This window comes from Carlito syrichta, unplaced genomic scaffold, assembly GCF_000164805.1.
Source record: "Carlito syrichta isolate Samal-C Ts95f unplaced genomic scaffold, Tarsius_syrichta-2.0.1 Scaffold307204, whole genome shotgun sequence".
NCBI classification, from domain to species: Eukaryota; Metazoa; Chordata; class Mammalia; order Primates; family Tarsiidae; genus Carlito; species Carlito syrichta.
The window spans coordinates 129,154-151,901 of NW_007251300.1; the positions used below are offsets into that span (position 1 = coordinate 129,154).

The 22,748-nt window shown below is 45.0% G+C and overlaps 1 protein-coding gene across 1 annotated transcript in view; it reads right to left on the reverse strand.

Moving 5' to 3' along the window:
* GLT8D2 (glycosyltransferase 8 domain containing 2) overlaps positions 1-16,253 on the reverse strand; it is a 41,633-nt gene extending 25,380 nt beyond the window's left edge. The window contains exons 1-2 of the mRNA XM_008064123.2: positions 16,103-16,253; positions 1,179-1,225 (exon numbers count right to left, since the gene is read on the reverse strand). Of these exons, the coding sequence (XP_008062314.1) occupies positions 1,179-1,197 (19 nt within the window). The 5' untranslated portion in view covers positions 1,198-1,225; positions 16,103-16,253. The remainder of the gene's footprint in view (positions 1-1,178; positions 1,226-16,102) is intronic.
* Positions 16,254-22,748: the final 6,495 nt, after the last annotated feature.

Consider the following 22,748-nt stretch of genomic DNA (forward strand, 5'->3'; position numbering starts at 1 on the left):
CTCATTAATACTCACCACCACAGCCAGTTTGAGGGGGTGGCCCCATGCCTCTTACCATCTGACCCTTTCAATGGTGGCCAGATTAATTTTTTTTTAATTAATTTTTTAATATTTGGGACATACACAAATTTTTTTTTCATTGTTCATCTGAAATTAAAATTTAACTGACTGCCCTGTGTTTTCATTCCCGAAATCAGGTAACTCTACCCTGAGGGTAACAGTAACACAATTAGGTTATTGCATTTTTCCCTCAAATTCACAAATTATTAGATCTAAAGTCAGGGGCAAATCCTGCTTTTGATGAGTCTGAAGATTTGAGGTAACCCTTTCAAGATACAAATGCAAGGTTACAAATGCCAGATTAAACGTTAACATGAATACTTATTTAGAATGAGAAAATAAATTATATTTGCAAGTTGTTTTTTTTTTGAGTTGGAGTCTCATTTCATCACCCAGGCTAGACTGCAGTGGCACTCCACGGCCACCCCAGTATTGACCCGTTGGGCTCAGGCGATCCTTCTGCCTCATCCTTCCAAGTAGCTGGAACGAACTACAGGTGTGCACTACCATGCCCAGCCGTGGGCTCCGCCAGTCCTCTCATTTCGGCCTCCCAAAGTACTGGGATTACAGGCTTGAGCCACTGTGCCCGGCCTATTTACAAGTTTGGTTTTTTTTGAGTTGGAGCCTCATTCCATCACCCAGGCTAGAGTGCAGTGGCACACTCACGGCCACCCCTTTGTTGACCTGCTAGACTCCAGCGATCCTTCCACCTCAGCCTTCCAAGTAGCCAGAACTACAGGCATGTGCTTCCACGCCCGGCTAATTTTTGATTTATTGTAGAGATAAGGTCTCACCAAGTTGTCAGGGCTGGTCTCGAACCCACGGGCTCAGGCAATTTACTTGTGCTGGGATTACAGGCTGAGCCACCAAGCCTGGCCTATTTGCAGGTTTTGGAGAAATATATGACCCCTCTCATGATAAGTCCACTTCTGAAATACTCAATGACTTTCCAATAGAGTCATCCTGAAATGATGATGCCAAAAATTGCCTGTGGAAAAACAATCCAAGAAAATCAAAGACAATTCCAGAGAGAAGGAGAAGAAGAAGAAAAAGCCTCGGCATCAAAACAGTGGCAAATATCTGTTTTTAATCATTATTTTCAAAAGTTATAATCTTACTTTTTCGTAACAGAGCCATGTGTGTTCACGTGGATAAGAACCGTGACCTGTGGATTAAAGAATAAAACTTTATTTAACAGAGAATCAACTCAAAAGTTATCAAGTGTTAAGGATCATGCTTTCTTGGAAAGACCAACATATTGTGAAATGTGAGATCATTTTTTACTGTTACAAATCTAAAATTGTGGGAACAAAGTAAATACAGCCCACCTTTTCAAAAGAACAAACTTTACTAGGGGGTTCCCAAGAGCTAATCTTTTGTCTTCAGGGGGTTTCTTTGTGTGTGTGTGTGTGTGTGTGTGTGTGTGTGTGTGTGTGTGTGTATGTGTGTGTTTTGTGTTTCCTTCTTCAGAAAGAGCACTGTCAGCCTTTGGGGTTAACAGGGCAGATGGCACTAACTGTTAGAAGTGTCACACAAGATGAACTCTTTGATCTACAATATCAGCCCCATGCTATTTTTCTGGAATGTAGAGGGAGATCCAAGGCTAACCACAGGCAGTCTGATGGCAGAGGCTGCAACTTTAACCATCACGTGATGCTGCCTCTGGAAACACTTTCTGCACATGAAGATTTTGTTTCATATAATCATCAACATTTATATAACACTGACTATGAGCCAGCGCTAACTATGAGATCATGTTCTTGGCCATTCTAACACAGTTGCTTCTCAATGTATTCAACCACTGATCTAGGATGACTGCAGAAAATCCTTGCCCTGGGTGAAGGCCCCTGTATTTCTTCCAGGGTTAGCTCCTCCGGATCACCTGGGTCAGGTGATGCTTGCCTTTGGGGACTGCTGAGAAAGAGATCACTCCTTTGATAAGGAAGCTTCTGCAACTTCAGAAATCTTTCTGAAGGGCATAGGTTACATTCAACTCAATCACTCATTCACTCGGTCTTTACTTACTGAGATCCTACTATTAATAAAAGCCCAGCACTGTCCTGTGTACTGGGGATGTGCCGATAACCAAAACAGTTCCTGTCCCATGGAGCCTTCAGTCCCGTGGGAGACACAATTACGGAAACACAACAAATAAAACTTTAGGCTACGGTAAGTGCTCTGAAGGAAACAACAGAGGCGCTGGAATAAAGATCAATGGGATGAGAAGTGCATCAGGAAGAGAAATCGGGAGCAGCCTCGCCGAGGAGATGGCATTTAGGGGAAGAAGGAGCAGGAGCCAGTCAGTGGAGGGACGTGTGAAGGAGCACCCCAGGCAGAGGAATGACAGGTGAAAGGCCTGGTGGCTGGGAAGAGCTCCGGCTGTTCTCTGAACTGCAAGGGCAGCATGGCTGGAACATCACGCATGGACCAAGGGAGAGCCTAGCTGACAGGCTGGAGCAGGCCAAAGGCCTGATACTGCAGTGCCTAGAGGAGTTTGGATTTCATTGTAAACGCACTTGACCCCAACATCAGTCTTTGACCTCCATAAAGCCCTAACGCACTGTCTTTCAAAACATCCCCCATGAAATTCTGATGGTAAAAGAGAGGGGACACTCAACGTCACCCACAATGAGCTCAAAGTATCTTTCAGATTCCTTGATTTATCTTCGAATTCACGTGAACTGTTCAAGAATGTAGTAGTGGGATTATAATCACTCCTCTAATTGTTGGCAGAGCTCCCCTGAGGGGGAAATGGTCTATTAGGAAAGCAGCCTTCCCATGCCTGGGTGGGTGGCCAGGTGAGGCAGGGTGAGCGCAGGAGAAAGCTAAACGCGTCTGAATAAAGGATGAGCCAGGCCAGGCACAGTGTCTCATTCCCGTAATCCCAGCACTTTGGGAGGCCAAGGCAGGAGGATTGCCTGAGTCCAGGAGTTCAAGACCAGCCTGGGCAATATACAAAGACCTTGTCTTTACCAAAAAAAAAAAAGCCAGAGTTCTCAGAATAGTACCAGGATCAAGGAGGCAAGAAAAGGGTTAATCCATCAAGAAAAATTTCAACCAAACATTTTCTCAAATTCAGATCCTATCTCCGAACTACATTCTGGAGTATTTTTTAAAATAATTTTTAATTTAATTTTATTTTTTGTAATTGCGGAGATGAGGTCTCACTATGTTACCTGGGCTGGTCTCAAACTCTTGGCCTCCAACAATCCTCTTGCCTCAGCCTCCAAAAGTGCTGGGATTATAGGAATGAGCCACTGCACCTGGCCAAGGAGCATTTTATGCATGCTTAAATCATAAAAAATCAAGAAAGCTAAAAAACTACCTGTTCTCAAAATATACCTGTTATGACTCTGCTTTCTGGTTTTCCCGCTTACAATTTATCTATCTATATGCTTATTATAACCTCTTAGATATTGAGAAGTTGTGGGCATTAAGAGAAGCAAAAGATAGGGCAAGTTTGATGAAAAAAATAAAGCTTAACCATCAGATAAGAATTTCAGATGACAAAATTCATTTCAGTCTAAAACCTAAAATTAAAATTTGTCACATTTATATGTTCATTTACTTGTTTGTGACATTTTGCCAATCAGCCCAGGAGCTGAAAACTGACTTCCTTTATCTTAAAAAAAAAAAAAAGTTAATTTGCCATAAATAACAATTTGTGTTGAAAACTCAAAAAGTTTATTTTAAAATTAAGTTGATCTTTTAAACTCATCATCCTTCAAAGGAACTTCTGAACTTAACGTTTGACTGGGGCTGCAGACAGCAAACCCGGAATAATAACCTTCAGAAACGAACAGCACTACAGAGACAGCCCACAGGGATGACAGGATACCACAGACCCTGGCGTTTCATGAACCAAAGCGTGTGAGACTGTGTTGGCAGTGACCTAGGAAAATTCTCCAACAGAGATTTGATTTAAGACTCTAACGCTCTGTAAACAACCAGCCACAATATTCCTTTATTTCCAGGGATAGAGACTGCACACCCAGGAGCTCCAAGGGCATCTCCAGTGGCCCAGAGTTCTCTGCCTTCTCTCTTGCACCTGGCAGCAGGGAACCAGGTCAGAACAGCACATCACTTAGGATTTTTCTGAGATGGGGCTTCAGGTACTTTTTATCCATTTAGGATTTTAGGTGACGTGCGTACATCTAACTTTTGGGGATCTTGGAAGTCTCCAGTGGGTCTCTGGCCCCATGTCCCCTCCTCCCACTCCATAAAGGAAGCCATCAGGTGCCACGGGAGACGATGACATGAAGATCAGAGGGAAGCCAAGCTCCGAGTTCGAGGCTAGCCCCTCCCTGGGCGTTCCAGTCACTGAAGCCAAGGGATTCCCCCTTTTTTTTCTTAAACTGCTTAGAAATGAGGCTCAATTTCTCTTAAAGAAGAGTCCTTACTGAATATTTGCCATGGCCAGAACGGTATGCATTTATGAAGAGAGGTGTGCAGAGCCAGATAATAATATTAGCTACGATTTATGGAAAGCTCGATCTGCACCCAGCTTCAGGCTACTCAGGTACATCAGCTCCTTTTATTCTAACACTGCCTTTCGATTGACTATCTTACTATCTCCATTTTGCAAATGAGAAAATTGTGGCTCAGAGAGGCTCAGTAACTTGCTCAAAATCACGCAGCCCATAAATGGTGAGCAAGAATTGGAAATTAGAGAGCTCTGGCTTCAAAGGTTCTGGAGTTCTTAAAGGGCCAGTCTGATTCAAAAAACAACAGATGCCGGAGAGGACGCGATGAAAAGGGAACACTTCTATTATTGTTGGTGGGAGTGTAAACTGGTACAGCCTCTGTGGAAAACAGTGTGGCGACTTCTAAAAGATCTAAAACTCGACCATCCATATGACCCCACAATTCCCCTACTAGGATTACATCCGGAGGAACTCAAATCATTCTATGAAAAAGATACCTGCGCACATATGCTTATTGCAGCATTGTTCAGAATAGCAGGAACATGGAACCAACCGTGCTGCCCATTGAAAGAGGACTGGATAAAAAAAATGTGGTACATATACATGATGAAATATTACACAGCCATAAGAAGGACAAAGTCATGAACTTCACAGCAACCTGAATGGACTTAGAGTCTATAATACTGAGTGATCTGTCACAGAAACAAAGAACCGAGTGTCACATGTTCTCACTCATAAGCGGACCTTGAACAATTACTGTAATACTATAAGAAAAAGATTGGCAGTAGTGAGAGACTGCCCGAGGACAGGGGGAAGGGATGCAGGATTGGCAGTAGTGGGAATCTGTCGGGGGAAGAGGGGGCGCACCTCATCCACAAGGGTACCTGCATAATGAACATTTACATACTAACCCTGAATTGTACCCCACATCTTTAAAATAAAAAAAAAATTTAAAAATAAAGGGCCAGTCTGGTTACACCTGGGGGCAGGAGAGTTGGCCTCTAGGTAATAGAGACCGTCAGCCGGGCTCGGTGGCTCAGCCTGTCATCCCGCGCCTTTGGGAGGCTGAGGTGAGTGGATTGCCTGAGCTTGCGGGTTCGAGACCCGCCTGGGCAGTGAGACCTCATCTCTACAATAAATAAAAAAATCAGCTGGGCGTGGTAGCGCACACCTGCAGTTCCGACTACTTGGAAGGCTGAGGCGGAAGGATCGCCAGAGCCCAGCAGGTCAAGGCTGTGGTGGCCGGGAGCGGCCACTGTACTCCAGTCTGGGCGACAGAGTGAGACTCCAACTCAAAAAAAAAAAAAAAAAATAGAGACTCTCACTGTGCTGAGAAAGTTACAGCTCACAGGCATTGATTGGTCTGCTCTCCCCTGAGTGCTATCAGACCACACCAGTGAGTGCTGACTCATCTGGACGGAGGGCTCCTCTTACCCTGCCCCGCATGGTGCCAACTCTGAAATCTCTTTGAGATGAAACTGACAATGGCACATCTGGTTGCAAGGCACTAGGAGGAGAGTTCCTGGAGCAGATGACTGTAGGAAACTTAAGCCACATGGTGGGAGTGGAATCCCAGAGAAGCATGTCATTCCAACAGAAAGCCTGTTTCAAAATATGGAGAGACACACACACATATGTATGTGTGTGTATGTGTAAGGGAGTGCATGTGTGTGTATATACATAACTACATAAAAATTCAGCATGCCTGAATTGCATTCTCTCTCCCTCTGTAACAGCCTCCTCTCATCTCTGCTGGTGGTGCTTTCTGGGTTTCTTAAGAAGTCCCAAACAGGGCCAGGCTCAGTGGCTCAGCCTGTAATCCCAGCACTTTGGGAGGCCAAGGCGAGTGGATTGCCTGAACCCACAGGTTCAAGACCCGCCTGGACAACTTGGCGAGACCTTGTCTCTACAATAAATAAAAAAATTAGCCGGGTGTGGTAGTGCGCCTGTAGTTCCAGCTACTTGGGAGGCTGAGGTGGAAGGATCGCTGGAGCCCAGCAGGTCGAGGCTGCCGTGGCCAGGAGTGTGCCACTGCTCTCCAGCCTGGACAATAGAGTGAGATTCCAACTAAAAAAAAAAAAGAAGTCTCAAACAGGAAGACACAGAGGCATATTGAGGGCCCAGAAATCAAGTGGAAATCCTTTTCCAACATAGCTGGTATACTGCTTGGTAGAAGATGGACCTTGGAGTCAGACCCACCAGGGTTCAAATCCCTGCTCCGCCATAAGACCTCTTTCCCTTGGAAACTTCAGATTTCTCTCCTATACCTGGGTGCCTCATTTCAAAATGCATTTTAAGTTATTTATTGTATCCTTCTGCCTTTTCTTTCTTTCCTACCACCATCCCCTTGCATTGTGGTCACTTGTCTATACGCTCACTTAGAAGTTCTAGAGCTAATCTTACAGCGAACCAGAGGCACTGGGATTCTCCCCCACCTAGAGGTCACCTCAGGCAGTGGTTATTCTGCAGCTCCAAGATGGAACCAGCCTGTAACCCAGATGGGGCAATAGCTCAAGACAGCCATGGAACCAGTCACACACCCCGATACTCATTGCACTCCCATAAGCTCCCCGTACCCAGTTTCTCTTTCTAAGACTCTGCACTCAGTACAGAAGTTGAAATGATCTGTTTGAGGCATGAGCCTGGCTGTTTCCCCGACTGCCGGTTTTTGGAATAAATTCCCTTTCCTTCCACCATCTCTCGTCTCTTGAGTTGGCTTTGGGCAGTGAGTGGCTGAACTTGTGGCGGATTACACACCTATGAAATAACCATCAGACCACTGGCAACCACCATGTCCATAATGAATTCAGGCAACTGACCTCAATGAGTGCTAAAAGGATCAGATAAAAGGTTGTTAGGGAACAGAAAATTCAGTGTCTCTCTTTCTCTCTCTCTTTATTTTATTTTATTTTTTTTGGAGACAGGGTCTCATTCTGCCACCCAAGCTGGAGTGCAGCAGCATGTTCCTGGCCCACTGAGGCCTCAATCTCCTGGCTCAAGCAATCCTCCCACCTCAGCCTCTTGGGTAACTGGGACCACAAGTGAATGTCACCACGCCCAGCTAATTTTTTGTTGTTCTTTTGTAGGGACGGGTTCTTGCTACGTTGCTCAGGCTGGTGCTTGAAGTCAACTGCATTCTAAGAGATGAAGTCGATGCTCGGGAAATGTTTGCAGAACAGAACTCCTGGAGATGAACTGCCTTTGTGGAGTTAATAGAGGGGTAAGAGGCATGAAGTCAGGAATGGAGAGCCGGAAAGTCAGTGCCGGGGGAATGATGCAGGGCATCTTAAGAACGTGAGAGCCAGAGGCAGGGTCCTGGAGCCAGAAGAAACTAGAATGTCTGGGCAGAGTTGGGAGAGCCACTTCTGGGTTCTGAAGTTCCCACAGGCATGGAAAGGCACTGCAGGGTCTGTTCCTAGTCAGGACCCCGGGCATGGGTGCGAGGGTGTGAGGGCACCTGCTGGCTCTCTCCTCCTCTACAGCATCCTCTCTGGGGTCCGTGGGACTCACCCATCCTGCTTCATGGCTGCTCATTTGCAGTCCCCTCTGAGGACTGAAAATGGTCAGAAGCCTCTAAAGGTCAGAAGGACCTCAGAACTCAGTCCTCTCTTCTCTCTCTGAATGCCTCCTTAGGAGACTTCATCTTGTCTCGTGGTTATGAAATGCCATGTATCTGCTGACACCTCCCAGGCTTGTCTCCAGCCCAGACCTCTCACACAGACTCCGGACTCCTGAATCTAACTGGTCACTTGGCATCTCTGCCTGAAGCATCCACGTGTCCAATCCTGAGCTCCTGACACTCCCCCAAACACGCACCCCCATCATCTTTCCCAGCCCAGTTAATGGCGACTCTGTTTTCCCAGCTGCTCCACAAAAAGTGAGCTCAGCGTTACCCTTGGTCCCTTTCCGTTTTTCACTCTCATATGGACCGACATCAAGTCCTGTCACTTCTACTTTCAAAATACGTCCGGGAATTTCACTACCTGGTCTGGTGCGGTGGCTCAAGCCTGCAATCCCAGCACTTTGGGAGGCCGAGGCGAGAGGATTGCCTGAGCCAGGGGGGCTCAAGACCAGCCTGGGCAACTTGGTGAGATCTTGTCTCTACAATAAATAAATAAAGACTAAAAAAAGGAAATTTCACCACCTTCGGTGTCTTCACCCTGGTACGATTATCCTTTGATGATATTATTCTGCCTTTGTCTCCCTTTACTAGATTTTCAACAAGGCAGTCAGAGCAAGCTGTTAAAACATGAGTCAGCTTGTGCTACACTCAGTTCAAAGCCCTCCAAGGCCTTCCTGTCCCTCTCAGTCAAAGCCAAAGTCCTTGCAGCATCTCGCCATGAGCTCTCTCATGTGATCACGCGGGCCTCCTTGCCAGACTCCTGCCTCAGAGCCCTTCCTCTTGGAATGCTTTTGCCAGATACCCACGTGACGTGTTCCCTCAGACACCCATTCAAAAGCCCCGACCCCAGCAATCCACACATTGCATGTTCTCAGCAGCTCCCGTCTGCCATCATGCGGCCTGTCTTTTCACTGCTTTGTTGTCTACCCTCCAGAAAATATTTATGGAACGAAGGAGTGAACGTGCAACCCTCCCCTCTGGTTTGCTGCACAATAATCTCAAAGCTCCTCCGTTCAACTGAAACCAGCACTTCCCCCTCAGGAGCTCCCCCGTGGGGATCTGTGAGCATTTGCTTCAGCTCCTCCCCTGCAATTCCTTGGTCGCCCCTGCTAATCGCACCTCTGCAGTAACCTTCCACCTGGCCCTCCTGCCTTGAATATCCCCGGCCCCTCCCCTTCCCCAATCCATCAGCGGCATAACTGCTACGGTGCCTTTGTTGTTATTGATCGGTAATCATACAAAGTTCATTCGAAACACATAGGCAGCTTGAGTTTCCTTCCTTGTTTGAGTTTCCTTTTCTTCTTTTTACTTGAAGCATTTCAAGTTTATCAAAACATTGAAAGAACGAACACCCAGATGCCCTTTACCAGATTCATCAACTGCGAACAGGTTGCCATATTTGCTTAACGGCACTTCATATGTGTGTGTATATTGTGTGTGCATATATATGTATATATATTTATTCTTTTTTTTTTTAAAGATGAAGCCAGGCACAATGGATCACTCCCAGTACTTTAGGGGGTCAAGTCAGGAAGATTGCTTAAGCCCAGGAGTTTGAGACCACCCTGGGCAACCTAGTAAGACCCTGTCTCTACAAAAATAAAAATGAAAAAGATGCAGATATCATGAAACTTCTTCACCCTTACCTAGTTCAGCATATCTCTCTTAAAAACAAGACCATCCTCCTATATAACCACAATGCCATCATCACACCTAAGAAAAATGGCATTAATAGCATCATGCAGTAAGTAGTTCATATCTGAACTTCTCCCATTATTCCAATATTATCCTTTGTAGTTTGGTTTTATATTTTTAGTTGTCATTTTTATTCCTAATCAGCCCCATCCCATCCCTCACTGCCTTTTATTCTTCATGACATTAAAAAAAAAAAAGACAAGCCAGTTGTCTTGTAAAATTGTATCGAATGATTTATTCTTTTTTTACTGTATTTTTTGTAGAGGCAGGGTCTCATCATGTTGCCCAGGCTGGTCTCAAAGAGATTGAGATTGCCTCATGCAATCCCTCCACTTTGGCCTCCAAAAGTGCTAGGATTACAGGTGTGAGCCACCACACTCAGCTGAATGGTATTGAATGATTTAAAACACAGCTTTGAGCATCTCCTTGCTGCCTAAAGCCTGAATGGAACACCCTTGACATGAGTAACTCTATCTCAGAGAAAGAGCCCATTTTTCATTTTAAAAGGCCTCATGTAACAGGACCAGGTTCAGTGCCTCGTCAATGAGGGCTGCATCCACTCCCATAAGGATATAACGAAGCATAAGTCCTCCCACCATCAATGCTCCTCAAAGGACTACATGGCCATTAGAAGGCCTGGCTTCAACAGCACCTTCAGCTGACTTCACTAGATACTGTCTTGCTGACACTGCAACTGCTGGCGAGGACACTGCCCCATCCACCAAGAGCGCCCTGGCCCATCCTTCGAGGGAACCCAGCCCCATCCATTGCAGGAGATTCTTCCCACATCTAAAAACACTTCCTTGCAAGGCCCAGGACAACTGGTCACCTCACTTTCCCCTGGAGAGGTTTGTTACCCCTTCCTCCAACCCTTTTCTCTTAACGTGTTAAATGCTACTTTGTCTGCTGTGAAATGTTTCATCTGTGGCATTTACACATCTATTAAGTGCCCTACTATGTATGGTTTGCAGTATTGACCGGCTTGCGGCCCTTGACTGGCTTGAGCCCGTGTGCGGCAGCTTGGACTTCTGAGTGAACGGGTCATACCGAGGAGACTTACCTCCTTGGAAACCACAAGTAGCTCATGACTTTTATGATTAAGACAGAGTCTGTAGAAGTCTGACACCATGAAAGACACATGCATGTGTGGACCTACTTGTCTCTAACCTCGCGTGGCTCACGACAAAGCCCTTTGCTGGAAACCCATTGCCAAAAGTTAGGGTTCGAGCTTCTTAAGCTGCCCATTGGGCCTCCACGCCAGGCCTTCTATCCACGCAGAACCACTTCATGGTCAGCCCCCAGCCCTCTGCTGTTCCCTACACCTGTCTATGCTTTTCTTGCCTCTAGACTTTGGTTTGTGCAGTCCCTCCTGAAATGCCCTTTTCCCTTCTTCCTCCCCAGGAAATTGTTACTTGTGTGTTAAAAACTCAATTCAGGTACCCCCTCCTCCAGGAAGCCTCACCCAATTACCCTGTCGGGGTGCTCCCATGATCTCCATTCCTATCCCTGCACTCACCACAGTGTTTTCTAATATTGTGGCGTGCTTGTCTCCTCCACTAAACCACAAGACCTTTCAGGGACTGTGGCTTCCCCACCTCGGTAGGCCTGCCCTGCCAAGGTGGGAATTCAATAAATGGGTGTTGAATCAATGACAATCAGGGGAGAGAAAGAAAGGGTAGAGGTGCCTCTTGCCCTGCTCTTCAGTCCCAGAAAGAAAGGTTCAGCACACCCTTCAGCGAGGAAGAAAAGTTGGAAGGAGGGAATTGTTGATGGGCCCATTCCAGGAAAGAAAACAGAGGGCTCTGGTCTTCTCATCAGCCTTCCTGTTCCCATCACAGCGACTGTGCCCCCTGCCTCTGCATAAGCTCCCCAGACTGAGTGACTTTATATGGTGGTTTCCCTGCGGTCCTGAACAGGCAGCCCTTAGCTTGAAAGAGCCTGTATCAGAATGGCCAGGGAGATGGTGCAGAGTCCCCACAGGCCAGTGCAGGAAAGAAGAATCCCTAGCTCAGGCCCTGGGCAGTGACAGCTTCAAAGAGAGAAGGTAGGACCGCTGAGACCCGGGGGCCTGTCACTGGGAATAAAAGGAAGCTCAGAGAGTTTTGGACCCGAGGTAGAGGCTGGTAGGTTTAAAAATAGGTCCCCGCAGGCCCTGCACGGGGAGCCGTTTTACCAGATGCCAAAGAGTTTGGGCCTGTAGCCAAACCTAGAAAGAATGTTTTGAGACCTGGCGGTGGGTAAGGCAATTAGCTCTGCCTTGGAAGAAAAGGCAAAGTGGGAAGGGCTTTTTGGAAAACACTCCAAAAATCAGAACCCCTAGGTTTCATTGTACATGCCAGCTCTGTTAGTTGGTAGGGGATTTCAGGATTGCTAAATTGAAAAGAAATCTAAAGCCATCCTCAGACTAGGTTACAAACAAAAAAGAGTACTATGCTTGATAAATCATGTCTGCCATGGGTGCAGATAGAACCTGAGAATCAAAATGGAAGATAAAAGAGAAACTCCTGAAAGGTATTGTTGAATGATTTAAATAAGAGAGACTATGCACATTAATGGAAATATGGGCTTTGTCATTAGACAGAGCTGGCTTTGAATCCTGGTTCTCCCACATTTATTAGCTGGATAATCTTGGACAATTTACAAAATCCTATCTGCAAAATGGGATTGTTCTGCAGATTACATAGAAATTGTCATATGTTGCCTATTAGTATTTCAACACATGGGAATTATATGTGCCAGGCATTGTTTTAAGACTTTTATAGACAGGCATAGTGGCTCATGCCTATAATTCCAGCACTTTGGGAAGCTGAGGCAGAAGGATTGTTTGAACCCAGGAGTTTGACACCAGCCTAGGCAATATAGGAAGATCTCACCTATACCAAAAAAAAAAAAAGTTATCCAAGTATGGTGGCATGTGCCTGTATCCCAGCTACTTGAAACACTGAGACAGAAGGATCACCTGAACCCAGGAAGTTAAAACTGCGGTAAGCTGTGATGATACCACTACACTCATGCCTGAGCAACAGAGTGAGACCCTGACTCAAAAAAAAAAAAAAGACTTTTATAAATATTAATTCATTTGATTATCACAACAACTCTATATGGTTATTATCCCTAATACACAGATGAAGAAACAGGCTCAGAGAGGTCAAAAGACCTGCCAACGGTCACACAACTAATGAATGGCAGAGCCAACGTGCAGGCATAGGCATTTGGCTCTAAGTTCACATTTCTTTTTTTTTTTTTATTTCTGAGTTAGCATTATTAACCACCTTAATAGTTATAACTGCGAACCATTCCCATTGCTATGACGGCTGTCACTGTGTCAAGCAACAGCCAAGCTCTGTGAATCAAATCTGTGAGACTTGCACCCTGAAGTTCTCACTTGCATAAAACAATTGATGGAGCACTTCACCTTGAATCATGCAAGCTAGAGTGTCATGAACAGGACAAGGGCAAGGACTCACCTGAAGAAAAGAGAAGGGGCACAATCAGGAGTCAGAGGTTTGGCCTCTGACAAAATAACATCTTGCATTTTCACTTTTTGCTGTAGCATGAAAAGTTTTCTCAATACCCACCAAAATACACAGGACAGGTGTCTTTCTCCAATCAAGCAGCTACTACAAAATGCCATTAACTGGGTGGCTTCTATTAACTGGGTGACTTTTTTTTTTTTGAGTCGGAGTCCCACTCCTTTGCCCAGACTGGAGGGCAGTGACACGCTTCTGGCCACTGCAGCCTCAACCTGCTGGGCTCTGGCGATCCTTCCACCTCAGCCTTTCAAGTAGTGGGTACTACAGGCACATGCTACCACACCCAGGTAATTTTTTATTTATTGTAGAGGCAAGGTCTTGCCAAGTTGCCTGGGTGGGTCTTGAACCCGCAGGCTCAGGCAATCCACTCGCCTTGGCCTCCCAAAGTGCTGGGATTACAGACTGAGCCACCAAGCCTGGCTAACTGGGTGACTTCTAAACAACAGACTTTTATTTCTCAAGATTCTGAGGCTGGGAAGTCCAAGATCAAGGTGCTAGTAGATTCTGTCTGGTGAGGGCCTGCTCTCTGGTTCACAGATGACGCCTTTTAGCTATGTCCTCATGCGCAGAAGGCATGAACGAGCACCCTCGGACCTATTTATAAAGGCACTAAGCCTACTGGTAATGGCTCTCAAAAGATCCCACTTCCCAATACTATCGCCTTGGGGGTTAGGATTTCAACCTGTGAGGTTTGGGGGGACACTCACCTTCAGACCACAGCAATAGGGAAGCAGGACAAGGGAATCTTCAGTGTGCAAAGAACTTGTCTGCTTTATCCTATGCTAGAATGAGGCATCCTTTCACAAACCCCCCCAGATCGGAGATCAGCATTCTGCCTGTCGCCAGTTTTTTAAATAAAGTTTTGTTCGAACACAGCTATGCTCATTTTTTGTTTGTCAATGGCTATTTTTACACTACAACCACAGCGTTGAATAGCAGTTGCAACAGAAACCATACGGGCTATTATCTGGCCTGTTGCAGAAAAGGTTTGCTGACCCCTGATCTCCCCTTTAGGCAGATTTCCTATATATCAATACAGCACGTGATCAATCTATGTCCTTAACTCGGGAAGGAAGAACAAGATATCACCTTGGATGTTCTCCAGGGGAGGTATGAAGTCAGATGTCCATAAGAGGAAACACATAAACAAAAGAAGTATCCAGAATAGGATATCCAGAGTGTGCTCTGAGAATTGTTAATTGGCAGTATATGACACAATGATTCTGGGATCAATTGATGAGGAACCATTGTGTTCAACAGCCTTTAGAGGATTTATCTGCTGTAGGACTTCTCTGGACCTTTAAAATGCGATTATACCTTGAGATCTCAAAGAGGATGACATGGATCACAGAACATATTTTTCCCCCGGGACTATGCTCTTCAGAACATTCTTTGGAAAATGCTGAAATAAAAGAAGCATCTAGAATCACGCTCCCAAGGAACTAGAAATGAAAACTCTGAGGGCTGTGGTTTCTTTCTCTCAGCAAGGAAAAGGAAAGAACAGAGAAGAAATAAAGAAAGCCAGAGTGGAAAGAAAGAAAGACAGGTGTTTGGAGGAAGGAAGGAAGCAAAGTCCTGAAGAGCTCACATGGGAGGCCAAGAGGAACATGTGCACCACCAGACTGGCAGTGGCAATAATGTATCAACACAAGGTGTTGCCAAAAGCAGGATATGTAGTCACTGTTGCCATCATGTCATCGTCAGCACCACCAGAGAAACTTTCCCTGAGTCCTCGCTACTTTGCAGACCCTGTGTTAACTCCTTTATAGACATTGTGTCATTGAATTCCCATTTCACAGATGAGGAAGTAGAGGCACATCCATGTTAAGCAATTCACCTACAGGCAAGCTTTATAAGATTCCCTCTGGTGAGCCTGGCCCAGGGCCCATGTTCTCACAACTGCGGCAAACAGCCCTTCTCCTAACTGCATCAAAGGGAGCACTGGAATTCCGTGATGTAATACAGACAGGAGAGTCTGCAGAAGTCAACCCCAGACACTCGGAGGAAAAGGAAGAGACAAAAATCCACCAGCCAACCCACCAGTCAGTATCACTTAGGGTGTTGGGCTGCACGGACCCAAACAGCTAGAGGACCACAGCACATGCAGATATTCAGATATCATCGTGTTTCCTTTCTCTTGTTTTTACAAGAGAATTAATTCTCCCTTCTTAGCTTACCGCGTAACGACAGATGATACCCTATCTGGCTTATCTAACCCATCACACTTTCCCATCAAGGGGCCCTAAGGAAATTTCTGCATGTCAAAAAACATTTTCAACCCAAACACGGCGACCACCGGGTTGACAACAAGCCTCACGCAGACTTCCACGACTGACCGCCAGTTCTTCCCGGGGACATGGAGGCCCTCAGGGCAACCTCCTAGGGCAGATTCGGAAAACAGGAGTCACGGTCCCAATGAAATCATGGGTGGCTCAGAAGGGACCTTCCTTACATCCTCGGATGTATCCACGTCTTGTCTGGCTTCTGATCTCTATGTTTAAAATCCGATGCAAATAGGAAATTACACTGTTTCAGGGGGAGAAGAGGCATAAGCCCAGGTCTGGAGCAGCAGTCGTGGAAGACGCGCACCCTGAATTCGGCGCGGCCGGCCAGCCGGGTTTCCGTGGAACGCTGCGAATCCCCGCAGCTTCCGCGGGCAAAGTTTGTGCGGACCGTCGGACACCTCTGATTTACCCAATCTTGGGCCGGGAGCAAGGGACTGCCGCCCACGGGATGTAATTACGCTGCTGGAAAACGTCTCTGTTTACCTGGAGAAGGGCGAGGGCCGGGCCGGGCTCCGGATCCACAAGAGCTGCAGGGCAGGGCGTCCAGACCGTGGCTGGCCCTGGGCGGCTGCCCTCACTGCGGCGGCCGCGTCGACGATCCCATTGGAAGTCCCCAAGCGCCGGAGAGCCCCAGGGCTAATGTGACGTTTCCAGGGGAATGTGTCCCCCGGCCCCCCGCCCGGCCCCTCTTGGCTCTGCGGAGTCGGAGAGGCTCGGGTTTCTCTCCCCAGCGCGGGGCAGCCCAGCCCAGGCGCTGCGCTGGCGAGGGGTGGCGAGCGGGGGCGGGAGGGACGGGGAGTTGGCGGGGGTGGGGGGTGGGGGGTGGGGGGGGCGCAAAGCGCTTCCAGATGTGCTGGGCCCGCCAGACTTCCTCCGCCGCCCGGCCCAGCCTGCGCCCAAAGCGTTTCCAAAACAAGGCTGTTCTGGAAGGAAGGATTCAGGACCAGAGAGGGGCGATTGCTGGAACGGGGCATTTCCACCACGCGTTGGGGCTGAGGCAAACTCTGAAAGAGCAGACGTGCTTTTAGGAATCGCCACGCTGTTTTCCACGGAGGTTGCACTAGTTTGCACTCCCACCAACCGTGTAGAAGTTTTCGCCACACCCTTTTCTCCCGCGGCTGTTATTTTTGGAGTTGTTGATAATGGCCACTCCGACTGGAGCTAGGTGATATCTCAGTGTGGTTTTGATTTGCGTCTCCCTGATGATTAGTGAGGTTGAACATAAAAAAGAACAAAATCATGAATTTCGCAGCAACCTGGATGGAACTAGAGTCTATAATACTGAGTGACCTCTCACAGGAACAAAGATCCCAGTATCACATGTTCTCACTCATATAGTGGACCTTGAACATCCAATGTATACTATAAGAAAATGACTGACAGTAGTGGGAAACTATGGGGGGGGAGGGAGAGGAGATTGACGGTAGTAAATATCTGTCTGGGGACAGGGAAACACCTCTTATCATCAAGGGTGCCTGAACGAAACGTACTTGTATACCTAACTCTTAACTGTACCCCACAATATCATAATAAAAAAATTTATTATAAATAAATAAATAAATAAAATGATGGTGACTGCCAGGAGAAAAAAAAAAGAGCAGAAGTGAAAAATAAAGCTTACGATGGTTTGGGGAGTCTTCCACAGCCACTCGCTTCTCCTGAAGTCCGCTAGTCATTAAAGCGCTGATGTCCCCGGATAACCACCGCGGTCTCGTTCTACCAAGGTGATGATGATGACAAGAGTTTCAGGATGGAGTGTTTTGTGCTTGAACGTGGGAAGGAACCAGGGACGGATCCGTGCGTTTCAGTATTCCTGCCATGGGTTCTCAGACACTCAAGAAATGTGGCCAGCACTCTGCTTGGGATTGTGGAACTTATTTCTGCCGTGACCCCCTTCCTAGTTCCTTTAAGGAAGTCAGGGCCTCCTTGCGTGCTGCCTCTGTCTAAAGCGTTGCTCCCCAACCAAAGCAGACTGCAAGCTGCCTGTGATCGTAGCCCTGTGCGCTGGGTGTCCCCTCTGAGGGGACATCAGAAACCACTCCGACGTCACCTCTCAGGGGACATAAAGAGATTGCTGGTGATTATACAGGACAAACTTATGCCAGCACAAATTTTTTTTAAATGTGTGTTTCCTTGAAGTTTTCCATTCAAATGGCAAGAAAAAACAAATCAAGAGATGGAATATACTGGGATATATGTAAAAAATAAAAAATAAAAGAAGAAGAAGAGGAAGAAGTCAGTTGGCATCATGTAGAAAGAGAACATGTGAAGTGCTTTCACGGTGGTGCAACACTTCTTTGAAACAGAAGGTAGCGATAGCAAACATTTGTATAAGAGAGGCAGCTGTGGGTCTACCCTGTGCATCACATGTCATAAAAAGATAGAAAAGCAAGTTACAAGTCACTAACGCTGCAAGTGTTAGCAGTTTCGAAGAAGTAGAAGATGAACGTATCGAGCGAAGAATGGAAAGATGTCACAGAAAAAAGTCATCTCCCAGCAATAACAGTTTTGTTGTACGTCCTCAAACAACAGGACCGCAAATAGCAAGTAATAGAAGAGGACCAATTGGCTATTTTACTCTGTATTTTACAAATGAACTAGTGGATAGTGTCATAAAAGAAACAAATCATTACACAGATGGAAAACACAGAAAAAACGGCTACACACAAATTGTTTTGGCGTAAGTAGCATGACGTTGACCAACAGGAATCTTTAGCATTTATCACAGTTATCCTAAATATGGGAATAATTCAAGTACCACATTTGCAAGACTACTGGTCAACTGCTTTCAATAGTAAAATACTCTTTGGAAACATTCAGGAGAGACAGGTTTATGCAAATCTTCTGGATGCTTCATTTGAAGACTCCTGTGTCGATGGGATGATCAAAACTCATATTCAAAAGGCCAATAATTGTTTGGCATACATCGATTCAAAGCATTTGCAATATTTCATACCAGATCAGGCAATTTGTGTTGATGAATCCATTCTTCAATTTAAAGGGTGAATATCATTTATAACATAATCCAAATAAGCCTAGCAAATTGGGTATACACATTTATGCACTAGCTGATTAAAACAGAGTCTTTTTCAATACTTCCCTACTATGGCAGCATAACATCCAAAAACATCATTTAGCCTGATCTTCCAGTAAGCACTAGAATTCCATTAACATTTATGTTTAAAAACTGTTGGAAAAAGTGCCCAAAGCATCAGGATGTCACATGTGTACTGACAGATATTACACTCGTATTGTCCTAGCAGACGAGATACTAAAGATGAAATGTCATCTTACAAAATCAACCAAAAGGGAATACCAGCACAAATAAAAAAGCCAAAGGTTTTAACGACAACAACAAAAAAGACAGTAGCATATGGGAAAAATAATCTTATGCTTCTTGAGTGGAAGGACAAAGGCTCATTAAAATTCTCAGCCCTTGGAATCATGCAGGAATGAAATCTACCATGACATTACATGGTAGAAATAAGATATCTGTCAAAAAGCCTGAAATGATCATGCAAGTCAGTGTGCTTCTACATATTGTTTTTGGTGGAATTCTTTAAAAAGATGGAGGAAATTATTCTTCTGGGAACTAGAAATATGTGTTATTAACTCCTATATATGGTACCAAGCATCAGAGAGAAAACAAACAAACAATGAAAAATCTGTCTTATTTGAAATTTGTCAAACTTCTGATCAATCAGTTGAGAAATGTTTTTCAGGGATCACCAGTATGTCCTTCCACATTGTCTTTGAACAACAGACTGGACAATAAATTACATGTTATCAATGTGGTAGGAAGAAAACAAGATTCCATTGTCTGTTCGAATAAAAAAAACACCAAGTGGAAGACATCCAACAAATTACCATTGCACAACATGAATCAATAAACTTCAATGCATGTTGGTGACTGTTTCATATGTTACCACACATTATATATCATATATATGATACAAAATTTTGATTTTTTTTTGGTCATAAATAAGTCCTTCAATGTCCTAAATTCCAAATATCATTACACTAAAATAATTGGTTCAATGCCATACTATTTAATATGAAGTGATTCATTTTTCACTATTTCATAAAAAAGTGTGGTCATGTTGCTGGTAGGTGATCTGCAAGATGTCTCTGAGTGCAAAGCGTTAAATTTTCTAGCAGCTACATTAAGAAAAGTACAAAAATGGAAAAAATTTATTTTATGATTTATTTTATTTTACCCAATATATAAGAAGTATTACCACTTCAACACACACTCTATATAAAATATCATTAATAGGATTTTTTTTTTTTGCTAAGTCTTTGGAATTTAGTGTGTATTTTACACTTGCACACATCTCAATGCAAACACTAAATGTCACCAGAACAAGTATATATTTAGAGTCTATAACATTTAGTTTGAAAAGGTTCATTTAAGGTGATGGAGATTCCAATTACACTGATTTTATCTTTATAAATTACATGAATGTATTAAATATCAAATGTACCCAAAAATATATATGTCAATTATGTACTGATAAAAAATAAAATTTTGGTCAAGCACGGTAACTCAAGCCTATAATCCCAGTACTTTGGGAGACTGAGTCAAGTGGATTGACTGAGCCTGCGAGTTTGAAACCAGCCTGGACAACATGGTGAGACCTCGTCTCTACAATAAGTTAAAAAAAAAATTAGCCAGGTGTGGCAGCACACACCTGTAGTTCCAGTTATTTGGAAGGCTGAGGCAGTAGGATTGCCTGAGCCCAGCAGGTCAAGGCTGCGGTGACCGGGCAACAGAATGAGACTCCAACTCAAAAAAATAATAATAAAATAAAATATTAAAAGCACTGGGGGGAAAAGAATCACATATCCAAGTTGTTCCAAATGTACTTAAAAGTTTTCCAATAACTGAACTTAGTATCAGATCTTCCATTTAAATTAATTAAAATTAAATAAAATTTAAAATGCAGTTCCTCAGTTGCCCAAGTCACATTTAAGTACTTGATAGCCAACAATGCAGCCAGTATTGAACAATGCAGTTCCAAAAGATTTAGTGGGGTTTTCTCAGACTTGAACTTGTAAAGTGGGATGATCCCGAATAGCTTTTATATGTATAAAATTTTGCCAGAGCATTTTCAGATCTTCTATTTCATTTCATTTTATTTACACATTATCTCTGGTAGGTAAGTTGGGTAGATGTCATTTACCCTAGTTTACAGATGAGTAAACTGAGGCTTTGAGTAAGTCAAAGTCCAACTTTCCAATGCCTATTAGTAATGAAGCCAAGACTGGCATTCCTATTCAGCGCCTCTCAACTGTTTCTTTCTTACAGTTTCTAATACCTGGACTCGGGGCTTTGGCAGTAGAATAAAACTGCATCCAGTCTCCTACTGGGTGTCCAGCACTGAGTCGCTGTTTGTGTAGAATTATTGACTTCCCTGACAGCGTTCCCGTTTATACCCTTATCCTAAAGTCCTCACACAGTCCAGCAAGTATGCCCTTTCTTTGGGAGCAGGCTTGACATTATGCTATTCCTCTCCTCTCTTTATTCCCAGGAAGCTCTACTTTATTTTTTATTTAAAAGACATTTTTATTTTATTTTACTTTTTATTTTTTGAGTCGGAGTCTCACTCTGTCACCCAGACTGGAGTGCAGTGGCTGCTCCCGGCCACCGCAGCCTCGACCTGTTGGGCTCCGGCGATCCTTCCACCTCAGCCTTCCAAGTAGCTGGAACTACAGGCACGCGCTACCACACCTGGCTAATTTTTTTTTTTTTTTGATTTATTGTAGAGATGAGGTCTCGCCAAGTTGCCAGGCGGGTCTTGAACCCGCGGACTCAGGCAATCCACTCACCTCAGCCTCCCAAGGTGCGGGATTACAGGCTGAGACACCAAGCCTGGCTAAAAAACATTTTTAGAAACGGGGATCTCACTATGGTGCCCAGGCTGGACTCGAACTCCTGGACTCAAGTCATCCTCCCTTCTCAGTCTCCCGAGTAGCTGAGGCTAGAAGCATGCACCACTCACCCAGCAAGTTGCACCTTATCTTAAAGAACAACTTCAGACACAGTAGTAAGGTCTTTATCTTCAGTTGTGGCAAAGATACATTTTGGACATTGGCCACCTTTGGGAAGCCAGAAGGTTCAGTGGCAGCACAGGGTCCAGTGCTCTGGGTACTGCTCCAGGTCTCACTGCACACACGTAAGCCAAAATAAGACTCATATTTCCTGCCTCAGGATTTTCCACTGCTCTTCCAGAATCCTATCCCATCTGACATGTCCCAGACCCCACGGTGGACAGCAGCTTGTGTTGACACCTGCCCCTCCAATTTCCTCCAATGGTCATGTCATCTCTTCTTCTGCAACTCTCATCCACCTAGCAGAATGTTGCATGCCTTCTCCCTGACCCCTACTGCCCCTGACTCCCCCTTCTTTCCTCTTTATTTCTGCTGAGCCATGCTCTGAGGATGCAGGAGGTTTGTATCCATGACCTACATGTCCTTATAATATGCACAGATTTTTCTCTGGGAAGGAAATTAGAAAGGAAAGAGACACAGGGGCCAAGTGCAGTGGCTCATGCTTGTAATCTCAGTATTTTAGGAGAATGAGATAGTAAGATCGCTTGAGACCAGAAGTTCAAGACCAGCCTGGGCAACACAACGAGATCCTGTCTCTGCAAAAAAATAAAAATAAAAAATTAGCCAAGTGTGATGGCACGTGTCTGTAGTCCCAGTTACTCCAGAGGCTGAGTCAGGGGAAATACCTTGAGCCCATGAGTTCAAGGCTGCAGTGAGCTATGATTGTGCTTGGGGATAGAGTTAGACCCTGTCTCTAAAAAAAGGAAAGGAAAAAAGAAAGAAAGAAAGAAAGAGAAAAAGAAAGAAAGAGAAAAAGAAAGAAAGAGAAGCAGGATATAAGTGACACCCTGATAGTGCAGGGGCTACCAGCATGGACTTTGGAGACAGAGAGACCTAGTGTTAGCTCCACCAAAATATTTTCAAGTTGCTGCAGGTCTCACCTCAGATTTCCTCATCTCCAAGTGAGGAAGCCTAGTAAGTCTCTTTGTGTGGGTTAAACCAGGAATAAGAATTATAACAAGCCGGGCTCGGTGGCTCAGCCTGCAATCCCGTGCCTTTGGGAGGCTGAGGTGAGTGG